The sequence below is a fragment of the Rhagoletis zephyria genome, unplaced genomic scaffold (genome assembly GCF_001687245.7).
Source record: "Rhagoletis zephyria isolate East Lansing unplaced genomic scaffold, Rhagoletis_zephyria_1.1 Rzeph_scaffold_00834, whole genome shotgun sequence".
NCBI classification, from domain to species: Eukaryota; Metazoa; Arthropoda; class Insecta; order Diptera; family Tephritidae; genus Rhagoletis; species Rhagoletis zephyria.
This window is the reverse complement of record NW_016157918.1, coordinates 24153-44308: the sequence shown is the minus strand read 5'-3', so window position 1 is coordinate 44308 and position 20156 is coordinate 24153. Positions and strand designations below refer to the sequence as shown.

Here is a 20156-nt window from a genome sequence, read left to right as displayed (position 1 = left end):
CAATTCCACCACACCGCAGCTCACCACACCCAATTTCACCACACGACATGATATCACTTGATGTGGCATCAAAGGCAACATCATTTGGCATTAAATTAACCAAAATAAATAAGATTTAGATAGAGGTGCGATGTTATATTGTGGTGTGTTATGCTTCATATGTTATGTTATTTATTCTTATGTTATGGTTATGTTATGTTATGCCAAGTACTAAGCTAAACTCCCCTCCACTTAACCCATTCCAACTAATGTTATTTTAGCTCATTCAACTTACATAAACTATCCTTAATTTTATCGGTTGAATTTCAACCGCTGGGCGAACACTAGTAATTATAAATATGCGTATACTAAAAAAATATTTAACTTAAGCAAGTAAGCTACTATTAGCTAGCCGTGCAGGCAACAAAATAAGTGAGTACTTATAATTTTTATGCACTAAAATAATAATAAAAAAAAAAAATATGTTTGCAACAAAACAAATATCAAAAGTGCGATAAAGCTTCAACCTTTCATTGAAGCATAAAAAAGGTTACACTTAATTATTTAATTCCCAGCATAACTGTAACACATTATTAAAAAAAAATATTAAAATATTTAATATAGCATATTTACAAGCCAACTAAACAGACCTTCATAATTCGCAGTAATGACGTTAACATATTTTACAAACAATTTCAATGTTAATAACTTTGTAAGCATTGAAGAAGTGGTCCAAACCATTTAGAGAATGTTTACTTGAAATATGGAGTAAATTCAAGGCTTTACTACGTCAGATATACAAAAAAAAAAAAAAAAAAACAAATAATTAAATAAGTAAAGCGTTTATTTTTGATACACACAAATGTGCTCTAGAAATCACCAACTCGCTTACTAAGCTACATGCGAGGCTCGTGCGCATGCGCCGGGTTGTGTTCTAAGCGCAGCCGATTGTAATTGGAAATAATGAGAATTAGCGCACTAAAAAGTTAGCGTACTTGCGTACTATGATTTCAAAAGTTTTGTAGTTATATGTATAAGTAAATATATATTTACTTATGTACATAAGATTTTCTTGCCCCACTCTCAATGAACTACTGTGTGTGTGCTTTTTGGTGGTCGCTACGGTCTCCTACAATTTGCCACGCCGCAACGCCATCATTTTACGTGCTCAACTGGAAAATCTACAACCGCAGCACATAGCCTACGTCAAGGCCGCTCTGTATTTGCTTTGTATGCAATGTAAATACATATATATGCACATACATATGTATATTGTTTTTTGGTTTTTGCAACTTGGTGTGTTTTTCTAAAATTTATTGTTGTAATTTTCAAGTTTCAGTTTCGAAATGCGGTTTTGATGCACGCAATTTCCATATAACGTCGCGCCACTGTGCTAAACCTTTAACATATTTTTTTTTTCGAATACATGTGTATTGTGGGATGCAGCGTATGCGCAAATTGCTTGGAAAATTTCTACATATCCGCATATTTACCAAAAAAAAAAAAATAAGTTATGCAAGAATTTGTTAAGTTGATTTTTAAGCAACACATTTTCGTTTTGCATCTACTTGGTAATTTTGTGGCATAAAACAAATATAAATGTTTAGCAAATAATACATAGTTATTTGTAGATTGTTGGTTGGCTCGAATTACTAATGAAGCTGGTGGTGGTGGTGGTGGTGGTGGCGGCACTTTGCATTAGTCAAAAGATGCTTGGTACCTTTTAACGAAGTATGTACATATTTGGAGTTGAGTAACAGTTTTGGAGTAGTTTTATAATGTGTGTGGTTGAATGTAAAATCGCCCTCTATAGCAAAAAAAAAAAGTTCTTACTTAAAAAATAAAACCTAACTGCACATCTACATGCCAAGCTCTTAAATTTAACAACTTATTTTTGTCGTTTGAAAGAGGGTACGGATGCCTTTGAGTTGTATACATTGACACATTTAGATAGATATGACTTTTCGAATAAGTGGCAACGCTAATCAAAAATATCTTCACACTAAAGCTGTCTTAAAACTTTCCCGTTCAACACTCATATTTAAATATCTCACAGAGCTTGTGTACAATTTAATAAAATTCGACCTCTCAGACAGGTGGCAACTCTCTTCAAAATTACTTTCAGACTGAAATAGTTTTCCGCATTTTCTGACGAAAGTGTAATTTTGAATTTGTTTTTTTTTTTTTTATTGAAAACGGTGTGCGACATATTGACCGATGGTTTCGATGTGGTTTCTCGTATAATGTAAATAAATAAATATAAGGATTGCTCCTTAACATGGTAGCCATTTCTAGCCGCTCAGTCCCAAGTTGTCGCAAGATGTATATGTATTTTTATCGCATGTCTTAAAACGTATAAGTACTCATCTTAAGTTCTGGCAGTAAAGGCCAAGAAAACCACCATATGCCGCTTATTTAACATTCATACAGCATATAACTTAGTTTACTTATTGAGACTGCATTATTCTGCTGCTCTTCGTTTTATAACTTGTTTTTACAATTAACTGTTTATTCATTTTCATTATCACGAATATCATACTTTAGTTTTGCTTTTAACGCAACAGGTTTTGATGAGCAGCCGAAAATGCAAATAAAGAACTAGATGTAAAGAATTTAAAGAATTTTCATATTATAATACATATTCATGTACATACATATGTATGTATATATATTTCTGAATAAGTACTAAATATGTAGATAAATATGTCGTTAAATGTAAGGCAGTAGGGCTGAATAAGTGAGTTTTAAAAGATTGTCGCAGCGGTTTAATCATAACGAACAATGATGCTGCCAGCTTCATGTTAAAGCGACATCATTTCATCACATTCTATGGTATTAGTCATTTCATCAAAGAGTACCTAAACAAGATATTTTTTTTTGTGCGACGGCTATTACTACGTTTATGCGTGGGTCGTATATGCCAGATTTTGTGCCTACAAAACTCTATTAGCGGGTAGCATTGATATTTTCCTACCATGTGAAGAAAAGTGCATCATAAAGTTATCGGCTGATGTGTGAGGCTTACGGAGAGCATGCTCCATGAGTTTTCCCCCTCTGAGTACTGCTTAGACGTTTCAAAAGAGCGCGAAGGAAGGTCATCAACGTTTTTAGACGCCGAATTAGAGACCATTTTGGATGAAGATCCATGGCAAACCTAAGAAAAACTTGCAGCAATATTAGCCGTGACTCAACAACCCATTTCATTGCGATTCAAACCCATTGGTATGGTTCAAAAATCCAGAAACTGGGGGCCTCACGAACTGCAACCAAGCGACATTGAACGGTGTTCACTATTTACCAGCAACTTCTTAAACGGTCGGAAGCGAAGTCGTTTTTGCATTGTATTTATGTGCTGCATTTGTTGGGAAGAGTAGTCAGAGGATCAATGGGGCTCTCTACAGATAACAACTTATGCGACGTGAGTACTTGATTTTCCACGCCCAAGAGGACAAAACTTACCTCGACGATACCGGACAGTGCGGCACACAGTCGAGGCACCGGAACCGGGGGGTCGGTTCCTGTGGTTAACCGTCAAGTTCGGTTCTTACAGGAACCACCGAAAAACGGAACTGGTGAACCGAAAATCGATTCCAAAAGACCCGAAAAACGGTTCAAGAAGAGCCGAAACTCGACTCCAAAAGACCAGAAAAAATGGTATAGATTAGTTCGAAGAACTGAAAAAACTTTTCAAAAGAATCGAACCATCCCTACAGAAACGAAAATCGGCACCCAAGCGCACACTTCACTATGGGCAAAGAATCATTTTTAAGTATGAAGATATCAACCCGAAATTCGGTTTAAATATGTGTTATAGAGTTCTGAGTTCACCTAAAACATTTTGTCTTACAAAACTTTTCAAGAATATCCTATTTCAGAATTTGATTGGGAAACTCCCTATTTCAAATGAAAATATGATGAGATAGGGTGTTTTTGAATCGGTAGCTGAGATAGTCCATAATCATCTTTTTTCAGCCTAAGCAATGGCGGTCATGGACGTATCAGATACGAATAAGACAACCTCCAAGAAAGTTGATAATGTCTGACATATCCTCCCGATCTTTCCCATGGCATGGACCTATCCACGCTACTGTTATTTTCTTTCTAATCAAATACTAGAATACAAACCATCTAAAGCAGTATTTTACTGCATGACTTTGAGGTAAAGATGCTGGTATATAGTACACACAGAAAAAAAATTGAAAGCCTAAGCATATTGATGAATAATCTTCCTGCACTTTGTAAGCTGAATTACAATTCACTATTTTTAGACTTTACAGCTCATTTGCTGGCATTGATCTTTAAAGCCGTAAAGCCTATTCTATAAATACATGCATACATATGCATGTAATTAGAACAGTTTTATCAAGGGATTTCCACGAAAAGTTTCTTACGTAATTATGTTAAATTTTGGCAATTCCAATTCCAAAAGCCTACAAATGACAGCTGTCTGTCCCTTCGTGAAGTTTATCGCTATTGAGACATTTCATGTAAGGAATTATTAATTGAATGCAATTGAATTGTGTTATGAAGCACTTAATTGACGTAGTGGCAATACTTATCGGCATATATTTTGTGTAATTATTTAACCTATTTGTTATTCTAAGAGATTGCAATGGGGTGCAAAGTCGAAAGTGCAAGATTGTGAAAGATTGTAAAAAAAAGTATTGCGCTTATACGACTGCTTTAGAAAAATGTGAATGGCACATGCGAGCTCATGTACACATGTACATATATAAGTATGTATGTACACTCACGGCAAAAGTATTTGCCCAGAGAATTTTTCCAAACACATGCAACAATTTTTATTTCAGTTTTTTTTAATAAAAACTTGCCAACCCTGTTAATACTACAACAAAAAACATAAACATTTGTGCAAAACTCAGGAAAATTTAGTAAATTTCCATTCAATTTTTTTACTTTTTAATCAGTTTTTATAAATTTCTTTGAGAATGCAGTTGAGTTGCAGCCCAGCTTTTTAAAAAATTGCATAGATTTTAAGATTTTTTTTTTTACGCAAGAAATTGCCAAAAATCATAGCTACTTCAAACTTGTACTTTATTATATTAAAATTTAATGGGCTACAAAACTGCATACTCGAAAAAATTTAAAAAAAAGTTAAAAATTTGTTGAAATTTCTTGAGTTTTGTACAAAGTTTAGAATTTGAATACAGTGAAGCCTCCCTTGGGCGGACACTCACCGTCAATAATTTTTTGTCCGCCCAAGAGAGGTATCCGCTTAATAGAGGGGAAGTCTGTTTTAGAACTTTTTAATGTTTTAATTAATTGAATAGTCACTATTTCTTATTTGAATAAAAGATATTGATATTAAATCGTTCAAACAAAAATGTGAATGTATTTTTTCAAAAATGCACATTTCATTTATGTGCGTAAGTACATATTAAGTAATAACAAAATAAAAATAAATATTACATTTTAGTCCATAAACTACATAAAACCATAGATTCATTACATAAAATACTGGGAAATTGTCCATTAACGTAAGTTTTGTTTTTAATTTTTTTCAGTGTCAGTACCTTTTTCATCAATAGTTTTCATGTTTTTATCAGTCTCCAAGGGTTTCTGACAATTCAAATAACGAACCTAAACCACTGCGCAAACCAAACTAAATGTGTGCATAACAATCACATTTTGTGCGGGAAGTCCCCTTTTTCCATTTAGTAGTCCGCCTATGAGGAGTTCGCGTCCGCTCAACGGAGGTTTTTGTTTGATTTGTTATGAAAAGAAATCGTAATGTCCGTTGATAAGAGGTTCGCGTCCGCCCAATAGAGTTTTTGTGTCAATTTTATGCAAAATAACTGTCCGCGTCCGGCCAAGAGAGTGTCCGCTTAAGAGAGAGTCATTTGTTCCGAAATTTATACTTAAAACTTGGTATAGGAAAAAATGTCCGCCCAAGGGAGATGTCCGTCTAATAGAGGTGTCCCTGCAAACCATTTTTTCAGAGTATTCTGCATTGTAAAGAAATTTTGAAGAATTCGTTAAGATTTAATTCGATTTTTTGCCGAATTTTCTAAAATGAAATAAATTACGCACACTTCCATTCTTTTACGAAATTTCGGAAGAAAATCTATGAAGCAACGAAAATAATGGTGCTATGTGAAGAATATCTTTCAGAATTTTTCCAGAATTTTCTATATTTTTCGTATAGAAATTTCTTTACGAGTTCGTGTCAACCACTTCATATAATTTTCTTTGAAAATTCGTAAAAAAATCGTTACAGAAATGAGATACTCCTAACGATTTCCTTAAGATTTCGGGAACTTTGGTTTGCAGGGTTTATGTCTTTTGTTGTAGTAATAGTAAAATAAAAACATATTTCGTTTTAAACAACTAAGTCTAAAAATGAAAAGAAAAGTGACTTCAAAAAAAAAAAAAAAATCGATAGCAGCAGAGCTTTTTTACGTGTCATCCTAATGTTTTTGTATAAATGTATACTAGAACTTCAGAAATAAAGAATGTATGCAAATCTTATCGATTATGAGCATTTAAAATATACACAGCGTAAAGTTAAAAGGGACCTAGGCTCAGAAAAAAAGATCTCGAGAAAAACGACTTTGAAGTTTACCAAGGTGATTTTGATGCTTCTGAACGTTTTAATGGATTGAAACTCGTTACTCGGGGGTTTTCGGGGCCGGTGATTATGAATCCGATGTTAGTTTTCCAAAATTCAAATAGGCGGATCTAATATGGCGGATGACTTTTTAAAAAATTGATCGGAATCGCATGAAACTCGTTACTCGGGGGTTTTTGGTGTCGCTGATTACGAATCCGATGTTCGTTTTTAAAAATTCAGAATGGCGGATCCAATATGGCGGAAAAAATTTAAAATTTGTTCGGATTCATGTGAAACTCAAAAATGTCGTTGACACCGAATTTTGAAAAACTAACATCGGCTTCGTAATCAGCGACCCCGAAAACCCCCGAGTAACGAGTTTCAAGCGAATTTAATTAATTTCAGAATAGTTTGCCAGATTTGAATTTTTTTGTGAATTTTTTTGTGAAAGTACCTAACTTTGAAGTGAAATTGTGAAGAAACTAACGCAGCTAGAAAGCTTGCATTGGAAAGAACGGCCCGTTTATTAAAAGAGTCGATAAAAAAGTGAAAACCGAATTTTTCTGACCGTAGGTCCCTTTTAACTTTACGTGTCACATATACAAAAATTTTTCTGTCTTATGCTTATTATTTTTGTGCACTTGGTTCGCATTTTATGACTAAAAAGTAGTAAAATTTATAAAAAGTATGTAGGTACATAAACTTTCGCTGCAAATGCAATGAATACATTTCGTTTCTAGCAATTTTGTAAAAACTACATATGTAAATCGAACCTTGCTGAATTTCATACCTAAGCACCGTCGTTAACATATGTATGTATGTAGATATTTGCATATGTAGTTATGTCAAGTGCATATATGCATTTGATGTAGGAAAAACAATCGTATCCTCAAGCCAATTTTAACACTTGAACTCACATTCCAAATGCGGAAATTTTAAATTATCTGCTCAATATTGAACCCCATGACATTTGCTTTATCATCGGCACTTAGATTACTAATAGTACATACATACATACATACATACATATGTATGTATGTATTTTTGCATTAGACACAGCAAATATTTATTAAATGAATATTTAAATATTTTTTATTACTTTCATAAATCGATCGCAGGCATATGTGTATACAGACATATTTATTTTAACAGTATAATTTGCACTAATACGTATGTATGTATGTACATATATACATATGTAATCTTTAGTCTTTATTTGCATTATTTTTCAAGAATAGCAAAATTAAATAGGGTATAATACCTTGTTTATATTTAGTATTGAAAGAATATTTTTCAATAATACTTTGGTATAATTAAGCAAACATTTAATTAATGTCCGGTTTGCATTCGAAGTGTTGTTTGTATCAGGAAGGTTGTTTGGAGGTTGAAGTGGTTCATGAACCTCTTCTAAGTATATAAAAAATAGAGAGCTATAAATGTGCAAATACATATTAATAATTTTCTAAAGCGATTAGCGTTTAGAAGCATAGTTTGTATTAGTTTGAAACTTATATGTATGCAGGCATGTAGTTCGAGTTCTATTTAGTTTAGTAATTAATTCTAGACTGGGTAGAAGAAATATTAATACAGTCACGTGGCTTACTTGCTTTGAACTGATAAGAGATATTTTGTTACATTACGTGTTGCATTTGGCTCAGCTAAAAAAAGGGGAAAATTTCCACATTTGTCTTTTTTTTTACCTCTCCCAAAAATATGTTCAAACTAAAACCTTCTTAAACATCTTCCGTTTGATACCCATAATACATATGCCAACATGCCCTTAGTTCAAGTGGAATTTGATTATTATTTTTTTAACAGTTGGCAACCCTCCTACATGTAGTTTAGAAATTACACCTTTTCAAAACTATTTCCGATTGGTACCCATATTACAGTAATTCAGTTAAATTATGTGTTAAATAACTTTAATTGAATTTAGTTTTTAAACAGGCGGAAACCCTCTTCAAACACCACAAAAATATTCTAAATTTTCAAACTTAGGCTGGCAGCCATATTGTGATACACATTTCAGTTATGCACCTAATTCTCACATGTTGTTTAGGAACAAAGCCCTTTCAAAACCATTTCGATTGCCGATAAAAATCGGGCTTGTTTATTGAATATTGAAGGATATAGACTGGTCTATGCCACCGACAAAGGTAAGCACAGGACGTGCATATATGGTACAATTTAGTGATGTAGACAACATTGTCACGACACAGTCAGAGATGCTAAGCGCTCCTCATAGAGAAACTTCTTCGGAGGCCATCGGACCGCGTAAGTTACTATCAACTTGTCGACGAGCTCCATGTAGCCGCGGAATGCGGCACCTCTCTTAAGAAGATGGCTAAGTGATTTCGCTCAAACGTGATATGAGTTCGCAGACTCTGTCATTTTGCATTCTATGACAAACTTAGATTTGGTAACCGAAGATGCTATTTGCAATAGCACCCGAATATATTGACGCTTTGTTTGTTTGCCTGACGTTATTACCTAAGGCTTAACAGGCCTGGACATGAATGATGATTGTATTATTTTCCAATCGTAGAGATAGATTAACACCGAGCATTTCAGAGTAGACTTTGGTTTCTACAAAGTAATCCATCTTGGATCTTTCGGAGTATAGAAATATGGCTTCTCCATTACCTACTCGGTCTGTTCTTCATTTTCTTCTGAACGGGAATAGCACTTGAACGCCACAGTTGAAGTCCACATATTTAGATTGTCTATCTTCCTAGTTCAGTTACATTAATGAGCTACCCAGTGACTGACTGGGGTAGGTCGTTTGCAATACATGACTGTTTTGAATAGATGCGACTTTTAGACGGACAGCATCCGAACTGTAACGGACTTAGGGCTTAGTGCTGAAACCACCTACCGACGGAATATTTTACGGCAGTATCGAGATGAACGGTATTTGGACGGCATGAGGTTTAGTTTGGCTTAAAGTCCCACACCGACGGTGTTTGGCTTTTGATGCTCCCTCCTCGTAAGAAAAAATGCTTTTCATCGACCTCCGAAGAAACTTTTTTAAGGCAGAAGTTCACTCGGAGGTTTGTCATTGTCTGCGGACGGGCGACCGCTATTTGAAAATAACATTTTGATGTTGCTGGGACCAACAATTGAACCATGGGCCTTCCGAATGGAAGAAGGTACTTCTAAGCACTCGGCAACAGCAGCAAGAGCACTATTTAAATCCGAAAAAAGTCAGTCAAAATGCAATAAAGTATTAAAATAATATTAAAATAAGACCAAACCTGAATTTTTCACGGATTTTTATTTGTTTTATTTTTGATATAAAAAACCCTTTGTAATTTTTTCGCTTTGCTCTTTTCTAAATAAAAGCTATCATTACTGCTGTTAATAGTTTTATTGCAATTTTTGGTCATGATTTCATACCAACATAAGCATTTTCTCTGTATGAAAACTTTAAGGTTTATCCAGTTTTTTCTTGATTTCAAAATCGCGAAGCGGTTTTTTCAAATTGCAATTTTTCGAATAACTCGATAACCGGTTTTGAAAAAGGCGAATAATCGAACACTCTAGTGTATACATATGTTACCGGCCAAACCCTAGGCTAAACTAGATAAGGGTCTTCACACCGAGCTCGGTACTCGGTAACTCGGTGTTCGCTAATTTTTTCCCATGTATTTTGTTTGTGTAACACTATTTTGCGCAAACAAAAAACATTAGAAAATATTACCGAGTACCAAGCTTCGGTGTGAAGACCCATATTAAAAATGTTTTAACTATTCGAGAAAAAATTTTCTTCTTGAGATATTTTGGTAGCACATTAAATTCTTAACTACACATAAATGAAACTTTCATAAAAATTGTTCAGAAACATCCACTATTAACAATGTTGGTAACTAATTTTCCGATTTTTCTTGTAGAGAAATTTAACAATTAGCTAATGAAAAAGCATAAAAAAAAATTTTTTAAGTTTTCATATACATACATATTTAAATTTTTTCCACCTTGGCGTCATAGTCCGGCGTATCTACAATTTTTTTTTTTTAAGTTGAAGTTTATACGTTAGTATCTTCATAGTTTCCTCTTTTTGGGCATTAACATTTAGGTACCCTATTGTTACCAACATTAAAAGTTCTACCGACCCGCAATTTTTTAACAGCTAAACCGTATCCCTATATTTCCTAGATTTAAGCCTTATAATCTCCAAACTTTTCTACGCCCCATATTTTATTTCTTTTTTATTTCTAACTATTCTAGTACTTACTGCTGCGATTGCCCTCCTTCACGCGATATGTGAGATCGTGGAATGCCAAGTCGACCGCCGGACGTTTGGGCAAGTGTTGCAATGTTTTCGGCTGTGCCGGCACAATTTGCGCCTTTAGGATGCTCACGGGAGCAACAGTGGCCGCAACATTGCCGCCGCCGCTGCTGCTTTGTGGACTGCTGCCGCCAGCTGGCACAATGACCACTCCACCACCAGCGCCGCCATGCCTATTGTCGTGGAGTAGATTTTTAGTGACACTATCTTGTTCAACCATTTTGTTTGTGTTTTTGTTATTTCTTTTTTTTTCTCTTCAAATTCAGCCTCGTCGTTCAATGCAAAGTTTCATAGAATTCTTTCATAAAAATAAGCGAAAAATATCAAACAAAGTTGAGAAAAGCATTAAAAGCCGTAAGAATTTTTTTTGTTTTGGAAAATAGGCACATACAGGTTCTAGTTTCTAGCACTTTGCGTTGTACATAGCCACATAGTACATTTCCATATAACGCACATACACACACACATACACACACGGGCGCGCACTTCGTACAAGTTGCTTTACAAGTTTTTAATCTTCTTACAAGGCGCTTGTTTGCTCGTTAGGAGTGATCAATTTTTATTTACGTCTTATTTGTTTCATTAATCACTTGATATTTTCTTTAATATAAATAAAATTTAAAAAAATATAAGGCATTTCTCAACTGCGATTTTTATTCAACAATTTTCACTTTTCATGTCATTTAGTACTTCACTCAAGTTCGCGTTTCACTCGATTTCCCCCCACAGCTTGTCGAGTCTCTTTCAGTGAAAACCCACGAAGTATGTAAAAAAAAGAAGACATTAACACTTTGACCGGCAGTTCCACACCACTTAACGCCTTTGCCTGCGCTCTCAAACTCTGGCAGTCGCAGCAGCAGCAGTTTATTTATTAGATTTCTACGCCTTCCAAATATTCCAATACCAAAAATGTTCTTTCCACCTTTGCGGTGCGATCGCGACTAATTCGAAAACCAAATTGGACCCAGTACAAAAGGCAGCAGTCATCAGTCAACACAGTACAAAAACAAATGCAATAACAAAAGCAAAAATATGAAAAAAACGTTGAGTAAAATCACCAGAGCAAGAAAAAACTAAAGTAAAAGAAAAAAAAAAAAGCAAAAAAAAAGCAAAAAAAATTTAGTAAAGCAGCGAAGCAACAAATGCGTTTCTACACGGCTAATGATGACAGCAACTCGTGTTGGTTATCAGCGCAAAAACAATAGCAGCAACAACAAAGCGAGTGTCAATAAAATAATAAAAGGGAAAATAAAAATATTAATAAAAGAAAAAAATTAAATACATACTATAATTTTCTGTATTTGTTTGTTTTACTTTGCGCCGCTCACCAACTTGCACACATCCGCTCTCTGAAAACACACTCACAATGGCGCGCACTTAGCCTACGTTTTTAGTACCATGTAGCCCTGTAGGGAAAGCTAATGCCCTGCAGTTAGAAGCCAAACCACTCAGCAAAAATACCAGTTCACTAACTAGTATGAGCTAAAGCAATGTCCTAACAGTTCGACAATTGCGAACAAATTATGCGATCAGTGACATCTGCTGTTTAATTGTCAAAAGCCAAAAAAGAAAAAAAAAAACAAAAACAAAGCAAAAAAAAAAACAAAAAAAGCAAAAACCTTAATCACCTCCAATAAGGTTCGAACCTGCAATCTCAGAGCCAAAAGCAACGGTCTTCACGCGAAGCCGCTGCCGTCATTAGTGAAAAAAAAACAACAAATAATTGCATTTTATCTACTTTTGGATCTGGAAATTAATATGGGGAGATGTCGCCTTTGAATATACCAGTTAATGAACTGGCATTTTTACTGACTCGTTTGGCTTTTCATTGCAGGGTAGTGGCTCATACTTTCCACGCTGAGTGCCGCTTCATTGGGGTGGTGTTTTCTCAGCATTAAATTTCCGTATGCATTACAATGTTTTGAGTGTATTTGTGAGTTGGATTCTACGTGAGTGCACTCGGGAGCATAGCGGCTGCCTAGTTGTTGCCAGCGCCGATTACTAAACAAAAACCAAAAACAAACTCATACTAAAAAAAAAGTTATAACACACATTCAAGAGAACATCACCACCACTAGCATTTCGTGTGTGAACTGTCAGCTGTGTATTCTAATAATTTATTCTTACGTTGGCAACACTAAACGGTATGTGCCTTTAACGTATACTGCTTGCATTTCCCCCTTTCTGACACTGCTGCATTTGACTTTATTTACTGTTTGCTTTGCAAATTTCTGTTTTCGCTATTATGCGCCGTACATTCAGTTTATTGCTCTCTACTTGTTGGTGGGACTCCTATACACCCGTTGTTTGTGCTCAATTATGGAACGAGGTAGGGATCTCCTTTTTTTTTTGTTACACGAATGAGTGAGTACTTATGAACAAAGTACAAAATAATGAAAAGGTAGTAGAAAGTTTTATCGAGTTAAGGATGGAACATACATAAATACATACATAGTATGTACCCGAATCTAGGGTTTGTGACCTCCATGCAAAAACCGATCCCAATAAAAAACGGAAAAAGGCTTCAGAGGAGACTCGCACTTTTAACGAACACTACGGAAAACATTTTAAGAACACTGATTTGATGATACGAGTCTAAAATGTTTGGCTTATCCTTACTAGAGCATAGACAGTTCCCATATGCGGAGCGTCCTTCACTCAGGCTAACTAGCGCCCTCTGGGCATTGCCGCCGTCCGACTTGTATTGCAAAGTGGACGAAAAGGGGATGTTTGGCCCAAAAGTTGGTAAATAAACAGGCTAATCCTGGCAACTGTCAAAGACAAAAGTCTTTCTTAAGACAATTGTCAACTCTGGCAACTATCTTGAAAGATCTTTTCTGTCTTCCGAAAACCGAGTTGAAAGATATGCTAACGAGTAGGACTTAGCGTTATTCTGTTTGTCTTTTAGCAACAAGTTTTCTAAAAATTAAATTAAATTTAAATCTAGAAACCAAAAGAAAGTGAAAAAAATAAATTTCTGGAAAATTAGTGAAATTAAAAAAAAATTTATTTTTAAAATCTAAAAGTTAAAAGAAAATTAAGTTAAAAGAGGAAAACATATTGAAAAAATAAGTTGCTAAATGCGTAATTAAATGAAACTACAAAAAAATCTTTTTAAAGCAAAAGAACCTAAAAAAGGAAAAAAACTAAATTAGATAAGAGAGAATTTAATTTAAAAGAAGAAAAAAGTATAAGCTTCTAAACACAAAATAAAATGAAAAAATTAAAATGAATAAAAACCTTAAAACAATAAATAGACTAACAATTAACAGAAAATTAAATTTAAAAATTTTAATTGATTTAAAAGAGAAAATTGTATTAAGTTCCAAAAATTTTATTTAAATTTAAATTTAAAAAATTGTTTTTCTTTTTAAAACAAAAAATTCTAAAAATCGAAACAAAATTAAATCAAAAATAAAAGGCTGTAAAAAGAAAAAAATTCCGCTGCCTGGGAACTCGGATCCTGAACTCACGAATGGAACGTCGGCTTCCAACGATTCCTATTCTCGTTGCGGCTTTACAAGATGGCTATCAAATCTATATAATCTCTAGATACTTTTTAAAGGCATACAATTCTATTAAACAAATTATCTTGCGTAAATTACCTCGCGTATGTACATTAGGCTGCATCACTCTCCATACAAAAAAGTAAATAAAATAAAATCAGTACCCTTTTTCCAACGGAATTGTAAAAAATGTTATATTTAAAGACTTTCGCCGAAATATTTAAGAAAAATATTAAGGTTTACGTGACTTGGACCCATTTGAAAATACCTCCAAAAATCTAGTTTTTTTTTATAAATAAATTTAATTATTTAAGATAATTTTTCCAAAAAATTACCTCAGATCATAGAAGAGTTTAAGCTTAAAATGTCTGCATACCAATTTTTTTTTTTTATCAACGAAAAAAAATCCTGATATTTTTTAGATAGTTTCACGTAAATCTCAATATTTGGCGGAAGTCTTGAAATATAATACATTTCATGATTCCGGTGAAAAAATCGCAATTTTTTTTTTTTTGGTAATGGACCCTAATGTACATATTTGTATAATACTAGGGTACTTTGATTAAGAATATAGAAGATAGAAGAAGAAAGCTATACATATAATACATAAGCTGGGATAGTTTGCTAACACGTGCTCGCTTGATATTTTGTTTTCATTAATAAGAAAAATTTTCTGTTATAATATCAAAAAAATTGCATTTTCTTTAAATGCAAGAAATGACCAAAGTTGCTGAGATGTAAATTGTTTACAATAATTACTCATCGTCTGATTAATCAGAATCTGATAAATAATTTTTTTTTAACTAAAACTTTTCCTAAAATTTAGATACGTGGTTCATAAATTGGAGATTTGTATGTAGAAATAAAAAAGGTGTTCATCTCTGGATCAGCTTATGTTTATGCATTGTAATTTGGATCTAGGAATATAGGGGAAAAGCGGCAGGTATTCGTAGTAATTTTATACAAACAAACCACGGCCGAATTGTCGACCACCTGCGATACGATGTAGTAAATAAAATAACGGAAAGCTGAGTTAAAATTCAGTGGTTGATTAATTTTTCAAGTGAAAAATGATATTATAGGATTTGCGTGTCACTTTTAATTGACGTAAACTGCTTTTCTGCAGCTATGTTTAATTAAGTTCAATCAACACGCCACATTGATTCGAAAAGATTTGGCTTAGAGTAAATACTGAAAATTATTTTAGTGCTACAGAAAAAAAGCACAAAATTCACAAAAATAAAACTAAAGTAAAAACCATGATTTGTTAACTATTTTTGTGTATTTGTTTTAGAATATACATATATATGTACTGATACTGATACTGTTGTACTGAGAGATTGCCACATCGTGGGACTACCTGGGCCCGGTAATACCTTTACCTGGATCGCTAAGCGATATCTCGGGCTTCAAAAGCTTTCAGACGACATCCTGGGTAGACCCAGGCTCTTTAACGATCGCAGTCTTCTCCAGCTCCATGGATCTTCTCTCAGGCAGTTTACGTAACTCTGTAACCGACTAGCGTCGGTACATGATGAGGGCGGGTATAGGTTGAACTGCTTCAGCTATAGCACTACGTTTAACCCAATTCCATTGATATACTTGGGGATCCTACCATCTTTATTGATGCCTGCCATTTTCTAATATTTTGCCAACACAGGAAAGGATCAAGGATGGAATCCGGCTTTCATGTTCGAACTCCGGGCGTTTTGGCCCTTTGCGATACCGTTACTGGGGGTGCCTTCAACGACCGTTGGCGCTTAGTGGCCCATGTCTTTCCATTCGATTTGACATCGAAATCATGAAATATTGGTCTCGCCCACAGTTTGTGCCTCTAGAGACGTTCTATGTGCTATTGTGACCTTCTCGTTCATTCGCTTTTCTTTCATATCCAACTTGGAAAATGCAGAACAAATCAAGCATTTTTTGAGGCCGATGATGTTGATATTGTTCTGCAGTTCTGCAGCTTTTATTAACTTAACCAGCATCAGATTGAAGAAGCCGCACGATAGAGAAGCTCCCTGTCTGAAAAATCATTTGGTAATGAACAGCACGGAGAGCTCCTTCCCAATTCTGGCGGAGCTGGTGGTATTGTCAACGTATTTTTGATACGGCTTATTTGCAGATCCTTTTCATTCTGTCGAAAGCGGTTTTGAAATCGACAAAGAGATGGTGTTTTTCGATCTTTATCGCAGGTCCTTTTCAGTATTTGGTTAATACCTGGTCTGCACTTGGTACGGTCACCTTAATTGGATTGGGCAGAACACATTTAAATTGCAGTCCTCGGGCATATTCTGCATAAAAGTTGATGTATTAGCTGCTCGACCCCATACGGGAATAGCTCAGCTGGCAGACCATTAGCTCTATTAGCTTTGTTGTGTTTTAGCCATCACATTGATATTTGTATCTCGTCATAGCCATGTGGTCGGGCATCGACTCCATCGTCTTTCACTGTGGGCTCCAACTGCACATTCCACAGAAGCTGTTCGCTAGGTGGTGAGGTACTTGAGGGCACAGAAAGCTCGGAGCTTGCAATCAACCCGTTTTGTTAAACTTTTGTGAGAAGAATTATCCTTTGGTTTGCATGTATCAGAGCGTGCCTACGGGGGTATTGATGTTGGTGAGTGCAGTTATACCTGCTGTGTGATTTCGATGGAATTGTTTTCGGCTCACAGTGGTGCCGTGGCATTAGTTGAAGTTTAATTGTGGGTTTAGTTTTAGCTCAATAAAAGGTTTAACTGCCAGCCTAGCTTAATACACTCCCATCAGAGGTTCGCCTATTATTATTATAAAAATAAATTATATCGAAGTTTTACTTTGTAAGCATATTTATGCGTTAAATCTGTCTCAAATTACAAAAATATAATGAGCTAGAAAGAAGTAGTAATTGAAGCTTTTCAAACCACCCTATATTTATATGTAGTGCCACATGCAATGTATTTGACACTGTAATCACATTTAATTGTGTCAGTGGCTAGACACTTCCGGCTCAAACAAAGTTCACGCAATGGAGAAATTGAACAGCAAAGCGAATGCATTAGAAAATTATGTGTATATATGTAAGTATGTACGCTCAGACATACTTATGTATTTATTTATGTGAAATTGCTAATGAACCATAGCAACTTGATTGAACATGTACGAAGAATTCGTTGATTGATCTATCTATCTATGTTTATGGAATGTTTCGCTGCCTGCTGCTTTATGAAAATGTGTAGACCAATACGTTTGAGATTTCTCAAAAGGATAGCCTGCAAAAAGTAGGACTAGCTTAAATACTAGTACAGGACCACGCTACCTTGTAACCAAGACTAGACACCAAAATGGTCCAAATATATGAAAAAACACGAAAAGAAAATTTCGAAACTTTGTGCAAAACTCAAGAAAATTAAATAAATACTTAAAGTATGACTTCTTGAATAGAAATTTCGAAAATAACTGTTATTTTCGATCCCTGCTCTCAGCACAAGATTAGGTAACCAAAACGAAAAAATGTACATATGTAAGTTTTACCAAATAATGTAAAAGGAGAAATATATTTAGTATGTACGTATGAAACTAAACTCTTTTCTCAGTGTAGATATCTGATTTTTCAGTAAGAATCAGTTCCGTTACTGCAACCGCATTTGAGGCTTTGAGGCTGGAAAGAAAAATTCACTACGTCTGGCCACTAAACTATAACAATCATACACATGCATAATATTTAAGTGAATCACATTTTTTATGGAAACTTGTTTTTAGTTTATTTTGCATTGTTTAATTAAGAGGAGCATCTGGTCACGGAAATGTGTATGTACGTGCGTTTGCGCAAAAACGTTGCAATGATAAATAGACCTTGACAGTGAACCCGATTTAAAATAGCGGATTTTTGGCTGCTGCCTCAAAAATGAAAAAAAAAAAATTAAATAAATAAAAAATGAGAAAATCATACAAAAGTAAGTATATACATATATAGCGGCTGATTAGCAAGTGCGAAAATATCGGCGAACATGCATAAATACATACATATATACATATGTACATAGGTAAAAAAAAACCACAAAACGCTGTAAAGATTTAATAAACTTTATGACTCTACACAAATACTGAACAGTAAATATAAACTACGTAAATATGAATACTGTAAATATTTGTACAATTATATTATCACATATATATATGTATATATGAAGGCGTTGCAATAAATCAAAATCAACTGATTAAGGGTGTACTGAAGCTAATTTTTCATTTATTCTTTAAAATAATGTGTGAATTATATGAAATCGATCATTTTTTATTTGGATGAATTTTGGTCTGAACTTTATTTTTTATTATACGACGATGTTAAGTTTAAGGGAATAAATTTTGTATTTCGAAAATTAAGGAAAATTGAAATTTTCATAATTTTCGCGATTTTTCATGTTTATTTTTTAAATGTCGCAAAAACTATTATAGTTCCGAAAATGGTTATGGTCTCGGAAAAATTTTAAAAATTTTTGGCTTAATTTTTTTATACAATACCTCCGATTTCAGTGTTTATTTTGAAAATGAAGATATTTTTCATAAATAATCAGAAAAATCTTCACATGAAGATAATTACAACAAAATAAAACTCCATACACACAATTTTCACAGTGAAGATATCTGGTAGCACTTTAAGATGTTTTTTGATAGTTGACAATAAATTTTTGCTTTTTATCATCAATTTACTTCTGCCCAAAATTCTATAGTCAAATATGGAAAGAAAAAAAATGAAAGGTTGAACTGTGCCCACTATGGGTTTTGGTAGTTGCCACTGGTAGGTGACAAAAAACTTTTCGTTTTTTTGAATGAATTTACCTTGCGGGACAATAGATTATTTACATATATTGATTTTTCATGATTATGTTTCTGACTTATCTTTGCCTGTCAAAATTCCAGCTCCAACTCGTCAATGTGCAGCTCAAATTTGGCGTTTGTGAATTTCCACAATATGAAAATTATGGAGTGATATTGGTTAAAATAATAAGCTAAGTAATTTTGGTTTCCAAATTTATATTGGCAAAATAAATTTTCTATAAACACACATACATACTCGGAGAGCATTTTTCTCGAATAAACTTGAACAAAACGAAAATAATAGCTGGCAACCACCACTTTAGGTGGTATTCTTTATATAAAGGATTATTTTAAAAGGTACGGGTCGTGAGTGCCATGATATAGATTTAAATGGGAACAAAGACTTATTAAAAAACTTTAAAAACGAAATTTACAAGACTTAAATTAAAACGTATACATTCATATGTACGTATGTAATACCTGCATATTTTTACACTTTTCTGTAACTTTTTCTTAATGCCCTTGTTTGAATAATGTGTATGTATGTAGTTATACAAATAAAATTAAACATACTTGTATGTTCAAGTCAACTAATACTGTTATAAATTCATGAGCTTGCTATTTTTGTTCTTTAAATAAAATGTGCTTTGCTTTTGTATAATAAATAAAATTGTAAAGAAAAAAGGCTGAACTTTGTTTTGATATTAAATCTTCAATAAAGGTATTTCTGAAGAAAAACTATCTTTTCCAGTTTTAATAACCTTTTTATGGTTTTTTGAAGATTTTGTCATAACTTGGAAGATACAAAAAAAGTAATTTCTGGCAACATTGCCCCAAATCATATTAAAAGATCCCTAAATGTTCAGTGTGTTTTGATTTTTTGCTAAAGGTATGCATTTTTGAACGTTGGAAATTTTCTCTTTTGAAAACTTTAAATGAAGTTATGTTTAACATTTTTTATTGAATTTAAAATTATATTCAAATTTTAAATGAAATTTTTTTTTCAAAGTTCAAA

General features: G+C 33.8%; 1 protein-coding gene across 1 annotated transcript in view; it reads right to left on the bottom strand.

Annotated features, from left to right (window-relative positions):
* LOC108361746 (ATP-binding cassette sub-family G member 1) overlaps positions 1 to 20156 on the bottom strand; it is a 76339-nt gene that overhangs the window by 37891 nt on the left and 18292 nt on the right. Inside the window, exon 2 of the mRNA XM_017614475.1 lies at positions 10785 to 11011. Coding sequence (XP_017469964.1) covers positions 10785 to 11011 — 227 coding nt within the window. The remainder of the gene's footprint in view (positions 1 to 10784; positions 11012 to 20156) is intronic.